The sequence below is a fragment of the Budorcas taxicolor genome, chromosome 23 (genome assembly GCF_023091745.1).
Source record: "Budorcas taxicolor isolate Tak-1 chromosome 23, Takin1.1, whole genome shotgun sequence".
Taxonomy (NCBI): Eukaryota; Metazoa; Chordata; class Mammalia; order Artiodactyla; family Bovidae; genus Budorcas; species Budorcas taxicolor.
In genome coordinates this window covers 16,244,794-16,257,326 of record NC_068932.1, presented here as the reverse complement: position 1 = coordinate 16,257,326, position 12,533 = coordinate 16,244,794, and the positions used below count along the sequence as shown (strand labels likewise).

The 12,533-nt window shown below is 38.3% G+C and overlaps 1 protein-coding gene across 1 annotated transcript in view; it reads left to right on the top strand.

Moving 5' to 3' along the window:
* Window positions 1–12,533, top strand: part of LOC128067982 (cytochrome P450 2C31) — a 50,375-nt gene that overhangs the window by 16,337 nt on the left and 21,505 nt on the right. Inside the window, exons 4-5 of the mRNA XM_052661124.1 lie at window positions 7,249–7,409; window positions 12,018–12,194. Coding sequence (XP_052517084.1) covers window positions 7,249–7,409; window positions 12,018–12,194 — 338 coding nt within the window. The remainder of the gene's footprint in view (window positions 1–7,248; window positions 7,410–12,017; window positions 12,195–12,533) is intronic.

Sequence of the window (12,533 nt, the reverse complement as noted above, 5' to 3'; positions counted from 1 at the left end):
AAAAATATAATATTAAAGAAAAAAGAACAAAGTCACAAAAATTATAAAATATATATATATGAAGTTTGCTCTAAAAAGTAGGGTATTTTTTTTGCAAAGTAATAGTAGGTTATAAAAATAGAAATTAAATAATAGAGGACTCAACAATAATTTTTTTTTAATTTAAAGAATGATAATAGAAAAAATATATATAGGACTTTCTTTGGTGTTGTTGTGGACAGTGTGGGGTTAGTTCATTTTCAGATAGTTCCTTTATCCGGCTTATACTTCTCAAGCTCTATAGGTCCCTTCCTATGTAGTCGGTGCTAACTACAGTGTTTTGATCTATTGCACCTGTCACTTCCAAGGCGGTTCCCTCTGTTTTAGCTTCTTCTGTTTGCTGGTCTCTTCAGTGTCTGATTTTTGCCCTGACACAAGGGGGTGGTGGTGGACACTTTTTGAGGCTCACTTGTTCAGTCATGCTGTGGGGAAAGAGGAACACTGCAAGCAAACAACATTGGTGTGTCCTTGCAGTGTCTCGGCCCCACTGTGTTTGCCCCCGCTCACAGCGTATGTGCTTTCTCTGTCTACACTGCTTAGGCTCTAGGTTGCTCTGCCAGGAACTGTCTGATGCCTGCCCTGGGTTTTATGCATTTCCCAGGTCTAAGCCGCTCAGGTTCAGGTACTCAGGTACTCTTCAAAGGTGCAGACTCGGTTGGGCCTGTGTTTTGAGCCCTTCCCAGGTCCGAGCAGCTCAGGTGACCAGGTGTTTGGCAAGTGTGATTGCTGCAACTTATTGCCTCCCCTGTCCCTGCCACTCGGTTTTCTGGGTATACAACCGGCACAGCTTCTCAAGCGAATGTCGATTGTCCAGAATCCCACGAAGTCTTGGTTAGCACCAAAACCTGCTTGCAGTTTGGTAGATAATGCCTCTCTGGGGTTGCAATTGCCCCCTTCCACCTCTGGCTGCCCTTGCCTGCCTGTCTTTGGTGGGGGATGGGCCAGTCCGCAGCCGGCTGGCTCTGCTCAGTCCTTTGTTCTGTGATCTGGCCTGGTGGTGTCTTAGGTTAGGGCTTTTCATGGGGTAGCTATCCTACAGTCTGGGTTGCTATTTCAAGTTACCTCCCTGAGATTGCCCTTGGGACATTCAGGCCCGGTCCTTACTCCACGCAATTCAGGCCCAGTCCTTACTCTAAGCAATACAGCCCACGCCTAGCTGCCCAGCCCCCACTTGCTAGTGGCAGATGTTGGCGTCTGCGTTACTTCTCCACTGGGAAATAATGTTGCACACGTAATCTGTGGGTTTTAATTATTTATTTATTTTTCCTCCTGGTTATGTTGACCTCTGAGGTTCCAAGACTCACCCCAGACTCACCAGTGAGAGTTTTCCTGGTGTCTGGAAACCTCTCTTTTTTAAGACTCACTTCCTGGGACAAAGCTCTGTCCCTACCTCTTTTGCCTTGCTTTTTATCTTTTATATTTTTTCCTACCTCCTTTCAAAGACAGTGGGCTGCTTTTCTGGGTGTCTGATGTCTTCTGCCAGCATTCATAAGTTGTTTTGTTGAGTTTACTCAACGTTCAAATGTTCTTTTGATGAATTTGCGGGGAAGAAAGTGGTCTCCCCATCCTATTCTCTGCCATCTTAGGACTGCTGTCCTGATTACTTTCTAGAATAAAATTTCTGAAATGGAATTAGTAAATCAATGAATACTGAAATTTGATACACATTACTTGTAAGTGGTTTTGTCCACATGATTTGTATTTCACACAGAAATTATTGTTAGCTGATTCATTTTCCCCATGATTAATACGGCCTTCTCTCAGCTTCCTCACTGATGACCACCCAGACTCTGCTCAATTTCACCTAACTGTGAGACCTCATACCTATGGGGTTGCCCAGTTTGACTGCAGAGTTCCAAAGAATAGCAAGGAGAGATAAGAAAGTGTCCCTTAGTGAATAATGCAAAGAAATAGAGGGAAAAAATAGAGTGGGAAAGACTAGAGATCTCTTCAAGAAAATTAGAGACAGCAATGGAATATTTCATGCAAAGATGTGCACAATAAAACAGAAATGGTATAGACCTAACAGAAGCAGAAGATATTAAGAAGAGGTGGCAAGAATACACAGAACTACACACACAAAAAAATCTTCATGACCGAGATAATCACAATGGTGTGATCACTCACCTAGAGCCAGAAATGCTGGAATGCGAAGTCAAGTGGGCCTTAGATAGCATCACTACAAACAAAGCTAGTGGAGGTGATGGAGTTCCAGATGATCTATTTTAAATCCTAAAAGATGTGAAAGTGCTGCACTCAATATGCCAGCAAACGTGGAAAACTCAGCACTGGCTTCAGGACTAGAAAAGTTCATTTTTCATTCCCATCCCAAAGAAAGGCAATGCCAAAGAATGCTCAAACTACCACACAATTGCACTCATCTCATCACATTCCAGGATGTCTGGCTTTAGGTAAGTGTGTATGAGCAAAGCTAATGGAGGTGATGGAATTCTAGTTGAGCTTTTTCAGATCCTGAAAGATGATGCTGTGAAAGTGCTGCATGCAATATGTCAGCAAATTGGGAAAACTCAGCAGTGGCCACAGGACTGGTAAATTTTCATTCCAATTCCAAAGAAGGGCAATACCAAAGAATGTTCAAATTACCACACAGTTGCAATCATCTCGCACACTAGTAAAGTAATGCTCAAAATTCTACAAGCCGGGCTTCAGCAATATGTGAACCACGAACTTCCAGATGTTCAAGCTGGTTTGAGAAAAGGCAGAGGAACCACAGATCAAACTGCCAACATCTGTTGGATCATGGAAAAAGCAAGAGAGTTCCAGAAAAACATCTATTTCTGCTTTATTGACTATGCCAAAGCCTTTGACTGTGTGGATCACAACAAACTGTGGAAAATTCTGAAAGAGATGGGAATCCCTGACCACCTGACCTGACTCTTGAGAAACCTGTATGCAGGTCAGGAAGCAGTAGTTAGAACTGGACATGGAACAACAGACTGGTGTCAAATAGGGAAAGGAGTACGTCAGGGCTGTATATTGTCACCCTGCTTATTTAACTTACATACAGAGCTGTAAGAGAAACACTGGGATGGCAGAGGCACAAGCTGGAATCAAGATTGCCGGGAGAAATCTCAATAACCTCAGATATGCAGATGACACCACCTTTATGGCAGAAAGTGAAGAAGAACTAAAGAGCATCTTAATGAAGGTGAAAGAGGAGAGTGAAAAAGTTGGCTTAAAGCTAAACATTCAGTAAACGAAGATCATGGCATCTGGTCCCATCACTTCATGGGAAATAGATGGGGAAACAGTGGAAACAGTGGCAGGCTTTATTTTTTGAGGCTCCAAAATCACTGCGGGTGGTTATTGCTGCCATGCAATTAAAAGACACTTACTTCTTGGAGAGAAAATTATGACCAACCTAGACAGCATATTAAAAAGCAGAGACATTACTTTGCCAACAAAGGTCCATCTAGTCAAGGCTAGAGTTTTTCCAGCAGTCATGTATGGATGTGAGAGTTGAGCTATAAAGTGAGCTGAGTGCTGAAGAATTGATGTTTTTGAGTTGTGGTGTTGGAGAAGACTCTTGAGAGTCCCTTGGACTGCAAGGAGATCCAACCAGTCCATCCTAAAGGAGATCAGTTCTGGGTGCTCATTGGAAGGACTGCTGTTGAAGCTGAAAGGAGCTGATTCATTTGAAAAGACCCTGATGCTGGGAAAGATTGAGGGCAGGAGGAGAAGGGGACGACAGAGGATGAGATGGCTGGATGGCATCACTGACTCGATGGACGTGAGTCTGAGTGAACTCCAGGAGTTGGTGATGGACAGGGAGGCCTGGCGTGCTGAGGTTCATGGGATCGCAAAGAGTCGGACACGACTATGTGACTGAACTGAACTGAACACATGCTAGCAAAGTAATGCTCAAAATTCTCAAATCCAGTCTTCAACAGCATGTGAACTGTGAATTTCCAGATGTTCAATCTGGATTTAGAAAAGGCAGAGGAAACTGCCAGAGATCAAATTGCCAAAATCTGGTGGATCATCAAAAAACTGAGAGAGTTCCAGAAAAATATCTACTTCTGCTTTATTGACTATGCCAAAGCCTTTGACTGTGTGCATTACAACAAACTGTGGAAATTCTGAAAGAGATGGAAATACCAGACCACCTGACTTGCCTCCTGAGAAATCTGTAGGCAGGTCTGAAGTGACAGTTAGAACTGGACATGGAACAACAGACTGGTTCCAAATTAGGAAAGGAGTACATTGAGGCTGTGTATTCACCCTGCTTATTTAACTTATATGCAGAGTACATCATATGAATTCCTGGGCTGGATGAAGCTCAAGCAGAATCAAGATTGCTGGGAAAATATCAATAAACTCAAATACACATATGCTGCTACTGCTGCTGCTGCTAAGTAACTTCAGTCGTGTCTGACTCTGGGTGACCCCATAGACCCTGGGGTCCCAGCCCATCAGGCTCCCCCGTCCCTGTGATTCTCCAGGCAATAACACTGGAGTGGGCTGCCATTTCCTTCTCCACAAATACACAGATGACACCATCCTTACAGCAGAAAGTGAATAAAAACTAAAGAGCCTCTTGATGCAAGTGAAAGAGGAGAGTGAAAAAGTTATTAAAATATTGGCTTAAAACTGAACATTCAGAAAACTAAGATCACGGCATCCAGTCCCATCACCTCATGGCAAGTAGACTGGGAAACAATAGAAACAGTGAGAGACTTTACTTTTTTGGGCTCCAAAATCACTACAGATGGTGACTGTAGCCATGAAATTAAGAGGTGCTTGCTCCTTGGAAGAAAAGCTGTGACCAACCTAGACAGCATATTAAAAAATAGAGACATGACTTTGCCAACAAAGGTCCATCTAGTCAAACTTGTGGTTTTTCCAGCAGTCACGTATGGATGCGAGAGTTGGATTATAAAGAAAGCTGAGTGCTAAAGAATATATGCTTTTGAACTGTGGTATTGGAGAACACTCTTGAGATTCCCTTGTACTGCAAGGAGATCCAACCAGTCAATCCCAAGGAAATCTGTCCTGAATATTCATTGAAGAGACTGATGCTGAAGCTGAAACTCCATTACTTTGACTACCTGATGGGAAGAACTGACTCATTGGAAAATACTCTGATGCTGGGAAGGATCGAAGGCAGGAGTCGAAGGGGATGACAGAAGATGAGATGATTGGATGGCATCACCTACTCGATGGACATGAGTTTGAGCAAGCTCCAGAAGTTGGTGAAGGACAGCAAAGCCCAGTGTGCTGCTGTCCATGGGGTTGCAAAGAGTCAGACACGAATGATCGACTGAACTGAACTGAACTGAAATGAGTTTGTCACTGGTTAACTGACTGTTGGAAGTTTATTTTACATGTTGGGCATAACCTTTTTCCTTGTAACTTCTACTTTTTAATCCCTGATAGACTTTTTCCTTTTGGAGTATAGTGTTGTGGTAGTAACCAGGCAGAGGCAGGGTGGACCTCCCATCGAAAATTTAGTTTAGATGTTGAGAATGGTAGTGATACACACATCTCAATAGGACATGAAAAGGTCTATTACACACGTAATGAGGCTTTCTGTGGAGGGCAGGTGGCTAGAAACCAGATCAAAAAAATGGCTTGAGAGAGCAGAGAAAGGATGCAGCCTTGAGATTTTTATGGTCTTTGGGGGATAGATTGGGGTTGAAGGTTCTCAGTGAAAAACCAGACCTTATGTTCTTTAAATTTTGTTCTTGTTGCAATGAAGTATCACTTGAGCTTTCTTTAAAGTCACCTAGTCTAGATGTCAGTAGAAGAAGAAAAGACGAGGCTTACAAATCGTTATCAAACAGGAATTAAGCTAGTCATATTCTTTATTTTGGTTGGGAAGCCTGTTTCAAATACTATAACATATTTTTAAAATATTTGAATGTAACTCCAATTTCCATCACTGTTCTTTTCTTCTACAGAAAAACATGCTCCAATTTTTTTCTTTAAAAAATTATTTTTTTTAATTGAAAGATAATTGTTTTACAACATTGTGTTGGTTTCTGCCATACATCAACATGAATCAGTCATGGGTATACATATGTCCTCTCCCTCTTGAACTTCCCTTCTACCTCCCACGCCTTTCTATCCCTCTAGGTTGTCACCCTGGTTTGAGGTTCCTGATTCATACAGCAAATTCCCTTTGGTATCTATTTTACATACGTTAGTGTATATGTTTCCATGCCACTCTCTCCATCCATCCCACTTTCTCCTTTCTCCCACCCACCTGTGTCCATATGTCTGTTCTCTATGTCTGCACCCATTTATACCCTGGAAATAGTTTCATCAGTACTATCTTTCTAGATACCATATTTATGAGTTAATATACAACAGTTGCTTTTCTCTTTCTGACTTATTTCACTCTGTGTAATAGGCTCTAGGTTTGTCCACCTCATTAGAACAGATTCAAATGCATTCCTTTTTAGGCCTAATGAATATATAATATTCATTATATATATGTACCACAGCTTCTTTATCCATTCATCTGTTGATGGACATCTAGGTTGCTTTCATGTCCTAGCTATTGCAAATAATGCTTCAGTGAACATTGGGGTACATGTGTCTTTTTCAATTTTGGTTTCCTCAGCGTAATGCCTAGTAGTGGGATTGATGGGTCATATGGTAGTTTTATTCCTAGTTTTTAAAGGAATCTCCATACTGTCTTTCATAGAGGCTGTATCTGTTTACATTCCTATCAACTGTGCAGGAGGGTTCCCTTTTCTCCACATCCTCTCCAGTATTTATTGTTTGTGGATTTTTTTATGACGACCATTCTGACCAGTCCACTTTTTTCAACTGCATTTTGGAAATATTATTTCAACTCTCCCCAGTCTCTTGGTTTTCTTATGATATTGCTGTTTCCTGTAGGCATGATGAAGAAGTATCGACAGTGAGGGCTAAATCTGGCAACATTAAAGACATTTTAAAATAACCTTTTTCTTGTGAATTACCTTGTGGCTGTTATTTGGAGAATGACATAAATAGGAGAACACTTGGAGGGAAAATAAGTAAGTCACACTGGATTAGATAATTTTGTTTGGGAAAACACAATAGATTTTATTTTAGGCATGTTGAATAGTGATGATTGCATGTCCAGGTTGTTCCTATAATTAAAAAAAAATCTTGAAATTCAACCCTTCTTACTTACTTTAAACAGTAAATGTAAGATTTATACTAGAATATTTTCTAACATTTATATTGACTTTTTAGGATCTCCTTGTGATCCTACTTTACTTCTGAGCTGTGCTCCCTGCAATGTGATATGCTCCATTGTTTTCCGGAATCGTTTTGAGTACAGTGATGAGAAATTGCTAACCTTGATAAAATATTTTAATGAAAATGCAATGCTTGTAAGCACCCCCTGGATAGAGGTAAGGTCAAGATTCTCTTTAAATGGGAGACAACTTTCTAGCTAATTGATTGCTCATCCTTCATCATCCCTTTGTGTTCTATCAAAATGGATAATGTTACTCAGACTATCACCTGTAACTGATTAGTGAGTTATCAATTCAATTTAGCTAATGAATTGAGTTTTAAAATGTGAAATATAGTAATAAAAAGAAAAATATAATATTGTAGTGTATCAATTATAGCAAAATATTTTTTTCAGAAACCTTTTTAACCCCCTGATTTGTATATCTATAGATAAAGAGAGTGGTATATAAAATGTGTTTTTTATGATAGTACATGTCAGGAAAAGTTAATAATATATGTGGTACATCCTTTATAACTAAAATTCTATGTGGGATGTAAGGTTATGATGTTTTCCATTTGGGAAGGATCATAGAGGACAAGTATCCTATTCCTCATTTTTTGGAACATACAAATTCACCCAGAGATATTAAATGTATTTTCCAAAGTAGCCTAACCAAGAAAAAGAATGAGCTAGACTTAGAAGCTGCTGCTGCTGCTGCTGCTAAGTCGCTTCAGTCGTGTCCGACTCTGTGCGACCCCATAGATGGCAGCCCACCAGGCTCCTCCATCTCTGGGATTCTCTAGACAAGAACACTGGAGTGGATTGCCATTTCCTTCTCCAATGCATGAAAGTGAAAAGTGAAAGTGAAGTCACTCAGTCGTGTACTACTCTTAGCGACCCCATGGACTGCAGCCCACCAGGCTCTTCCATCCATGGATTTTCCAGGCAAGAGTACTGGAGTGGGGTGCCATTGCCTTCTCCGAACTTAGAAACTAGATTTCTCAATTCTCTAGCTAGTTTGATACAAGCTACCAGCCTTAATAAATTTCTTCAGTGTCTAGCAAAGGTATTAAGTCATGAAGGTACTACTTAAAAAGGAGCCAATAACCTTTAGGATTAGAAATAGCCAAGTGAATAAGGGCAACATGTATATTTCTCAGGGCTTCCCAGGTGGTGCTAGTAGTAAAAAAAGCATCTGCCAATGTAGGAGGTGTAAGAGATACAGGTTCCATTCCCTGAGTGAGGAAGGTCTCCTGGAAGAGGGCATGGCAACCCACAGTCCATAGGGTCACAAAAAGTTGAATATGACTGAAGAGATTTAACATGTATATTTCTCAGGGTATAAAATGCCTAAATAAAACTAAGCTACATAGTTTAGGCATTAACTTAATATTGCTGGTGAGTTTATTCATTACTAAAAAAGGGTGTGAATATTAATAGACATAAAGGGAATTGTTGATCAGAATATAATAATGGTATGAGACTTTAACACATCATTTGCACCAATAAATAAATCATGCAGATCTAAACTTAATAAGGAAAAATTGGTGTTAAGCAACACATTAGATCAGGTTTATACAGAACATTCTATCCAAATGCAGTCAAATACACATTCTGTTCAAGTGCACATGAAACATTCTCCAGGATAGATTGTGTTATGTCACAAACAAATTAATTATGTCAATAAATTCAAGAAATTGAAATCATATCAAGCATCTCTTCTAACCACAACTGTGTGAAACTAGAAATCAATCACAAGAAAAAAATAACTAGAAAAAATACAAAGGACGGGATAATAGGTCAATAAATAAATTAAAGAGGAAATGAAAATATTTTGAGATAATTGAAGTGAGAAATAGAACATTTAAAAATCTTTGTGACAAACAAAAACAGTTCTAAGAGGGAGTTTTGTAGAAAACAGCCCTTCACCCCAGGAAACTAAAAAAAATTCAAAAAAACAATCTGACTTTACACATAAAATAACTAGAAAAGAACAAACAATGCCCAAAGTTAGTAGAAGGAAGGAGATAATAAAGGTCAGAGATTAAATAAATGAAACATTAACTGTAGACAGTAGAAAAGATCAATGAAACTAAAAGCTGGTTCTTGCAAAGATAAACAAAAATTGATAAACCTTTGCCAGACTCATCAAGATAAAAAGAGAGACAATCCAAATAGATAAAATCAGAAATGAAAGAGAAAAGTATTACAACTGATATCACAACACTTCAAAGGATCATGATCAACACTATGGACAATTACATACCAGTGAACTGGATACCTAGAAAAAACGTGTGCATTCACAGAAACACGTAACATACCAAGACTAAATCAGGAAGAAACAGAAAATCTAATCAGACTGATAATCATTAGTAATCATATTGAAATAATCATCTAAACACTTCCATCATTGAAAATATAGGACCAGATAGCCTCACAGGTCAATTCTATTAAAGATTTAGAGATGAGTTAATACATATCTTTCTAAAACTTTTGCAAAAAAATGAAGAGAAAGAAACACTTCCTCAAAAATTCTCAATAAAATATTTGCAAACAGAATTCACCAATACATTAAAAGTGTCATAAACCAAATGATTGTGAAGTGAAAGTCGCTGAGTTGCATCTGACTCTTTGCAACCCCCATGGACTATACAGTCCATGGAATTTTCCAGGCTAGAATACCAGAGTGGCCATTCCCTTCTCCAGGGGATCTTCCCAACCCAAGGATCAAACCTAGGTCTCCTGCATTGCAGGCGGGTTCTTTACCAGCTGAGCCACAAGGGAAGCCCAAGAATACTGGAGTGGGTAGCCTATCTCTTCTTTAGTGGATATTCCTGACCCAGGAATTGAACAAGGGTCTCCTGCATTGCAGGCGTATTCTTTACCAGCTGAGCTATCAGGAAAGCCCAAACCACGATTAAGTTAAATTTATCCCAGCGATGCAAGAGTGGTTCCATATCTGCAAATCATTCAATCTGATACATTAAATTAATAAAATGAAAGAAAAAATTTATGATCGCAAATTATGTTTAAAAATACTTTAAAAAATTCAACATCCATTTATGACAAAAGCTCTTCATGGGTGAGTATTGAAGGAATACACCTCAAAATGTAATAAAGGCCATAATGACAAGCCCATAGCTAACATCATACTCAACAGTGAATATCTGAAAACATTTTTTAAGATCAGCCAAAAGACAAGGATGCCAGTGGAATAAAACAGTTACCTATTAAATGGGAAAAGACATTTCCAAACAAAATTTCTGACAAGGGATTAATATAAAAAATTCACATAGAACACATGCAATTCAAAATCAAAACAGAAAAACAAACTCAAAATAAATAAAAGTGTCTAGAGGACTTGAATAAACATTTTTTCCAAAGAGGATGTATAGATGTCCAATAAGCATATGAAAATATATTCAGCATCACAGGTAATCAGGGAAATGCAGATCAAAACCACAATGAGATATGACCTCATACCAGTCAGAATAGCTCTTGTCAAAAAGAAATAACAAGTGTAGGGGAGAATGTGGAGAAAAAGGAACCCTTATGAACTGTTGGTGGGAATTTAAATTGATGCAGGCACTATGGAAAACAATATGAAAGCTTGTCAAAAAATTAAAACTAGAACTAATGTACAATTCAGCAATTCCAGTCCTGGGTATTTATCCAAAGGAAATAAAAACAATAATTTGAAAATGTATGTGTACCCCTATGTTCACTGTACCTTTGTTTACAATAGTCAAGATATAGAAGCAACCTTAGTATCTATCAAAGAATGAATGGATAAGAAAATATGGTTTGTATATATACAATGGAAATTTATTCAGCCATATAACAGATTGAATAGTGCTGTTTATGACAGTATCGATGGGCCTGGAAGATATTACGCTAAAGGGAAAATGTCAGGCAGAGAAAGACAAATGCCATGTGATTTACTTCATATTTGGAATTTAAAAATGAAAACAAACAAAACAAAACAGAGACTCATAGACCCAGAGAATAAACTAGTGATCACTTGAGGGGATAGAATGTGGGCATGAATGAAATAGATGAGGGAGATTAAGAAGTCTGAACTTCTAGTTATAAAATAAAGTCACAGGGATATAATATACAGCACAAGGAATAGTCAATAACATTTCAATAGCTGTATGATGACAGAGGGTTCCTAAACTAACCATGGTGAAAAATTTGTAATGCATACAAACGTCAAATCACAATTTTGTACACCTGAAATGAATAAATATTGCACATCAGCTATACTTTCATAAAAACTATAATAAAAAGGATGCGATCCCTGCACACTTTTTAGGTGACTCTCTGTAGACATGCATGTAGGGTAAACTGGAGTGAACACTGGGTTCTACCTCTATCACTAGTTTTGTGTCTTAAACTGATTGACTAGCCTTTCTGAATCTCAGTACCCTCATTTGAAAAGATGGTAGTATGATCCTGAATTTCTTTAGAGAACTATGGTTAGAAATGAATTTGAATATTTTTAATATAAATTTATTTATTTTAATTGGAGGTTAATTACTTTACAATATTGTATTGGTTTTGCCATACATCAACATGAATGGTTTTGAAATTAGTTGGTAATGTGTGCCTGCTGTTACTCCAGCCAATTTATCAGTTCCCTCTCAATCTCAAATATATTCTAGTTTAAGATGCATGTCTTACTCATCTTAATCTACTCATTTTATAGCAATGTGTTTGATCCATAATATGGGCTCATAAAAGTTTGCTGAATAAATTAATGAATGATTCTTTCATCTTTCAGCTCTTCAATGCTTTCCCCTCTTTACTGCGTCATTTCCCAGGAAGTCATAATACAATATTTAAAAACATGACTGAGCAAAGGAAGTTTATTTTGGAGGAAATAAAGAAACACCAAGAATCCCTGGACCTCAATAACCCTCAAGATTTTATTGATTACTTTCTGATTAAAATGGAAAAGGTAAAATGGAACCCAGATTCGCTACTTCATCTTTGCGAATGGAGTGATGTGACACATGGAATAGCTTTGTTCTTCTCAGTGAAATTGGTTTATTAGAACAAATGCTCCTTCTTAAAGATGTGTTCACTGCTTGCACATACAAGAATGAATATTGCTTGTGCAAACCGTTATGGATGTCTTGAGATATTTATGAATTGTCACTGAAAATTATTTGGAAGTTTTCATATTTACCACGTTAAAGCTGGTTCTTTATTTGGGGACAGGTTGAAGCACTCACATACAGACAAATAGGCACATCCAAGATTATTGATAGACAGCATATTCTTTTTCATCATATAA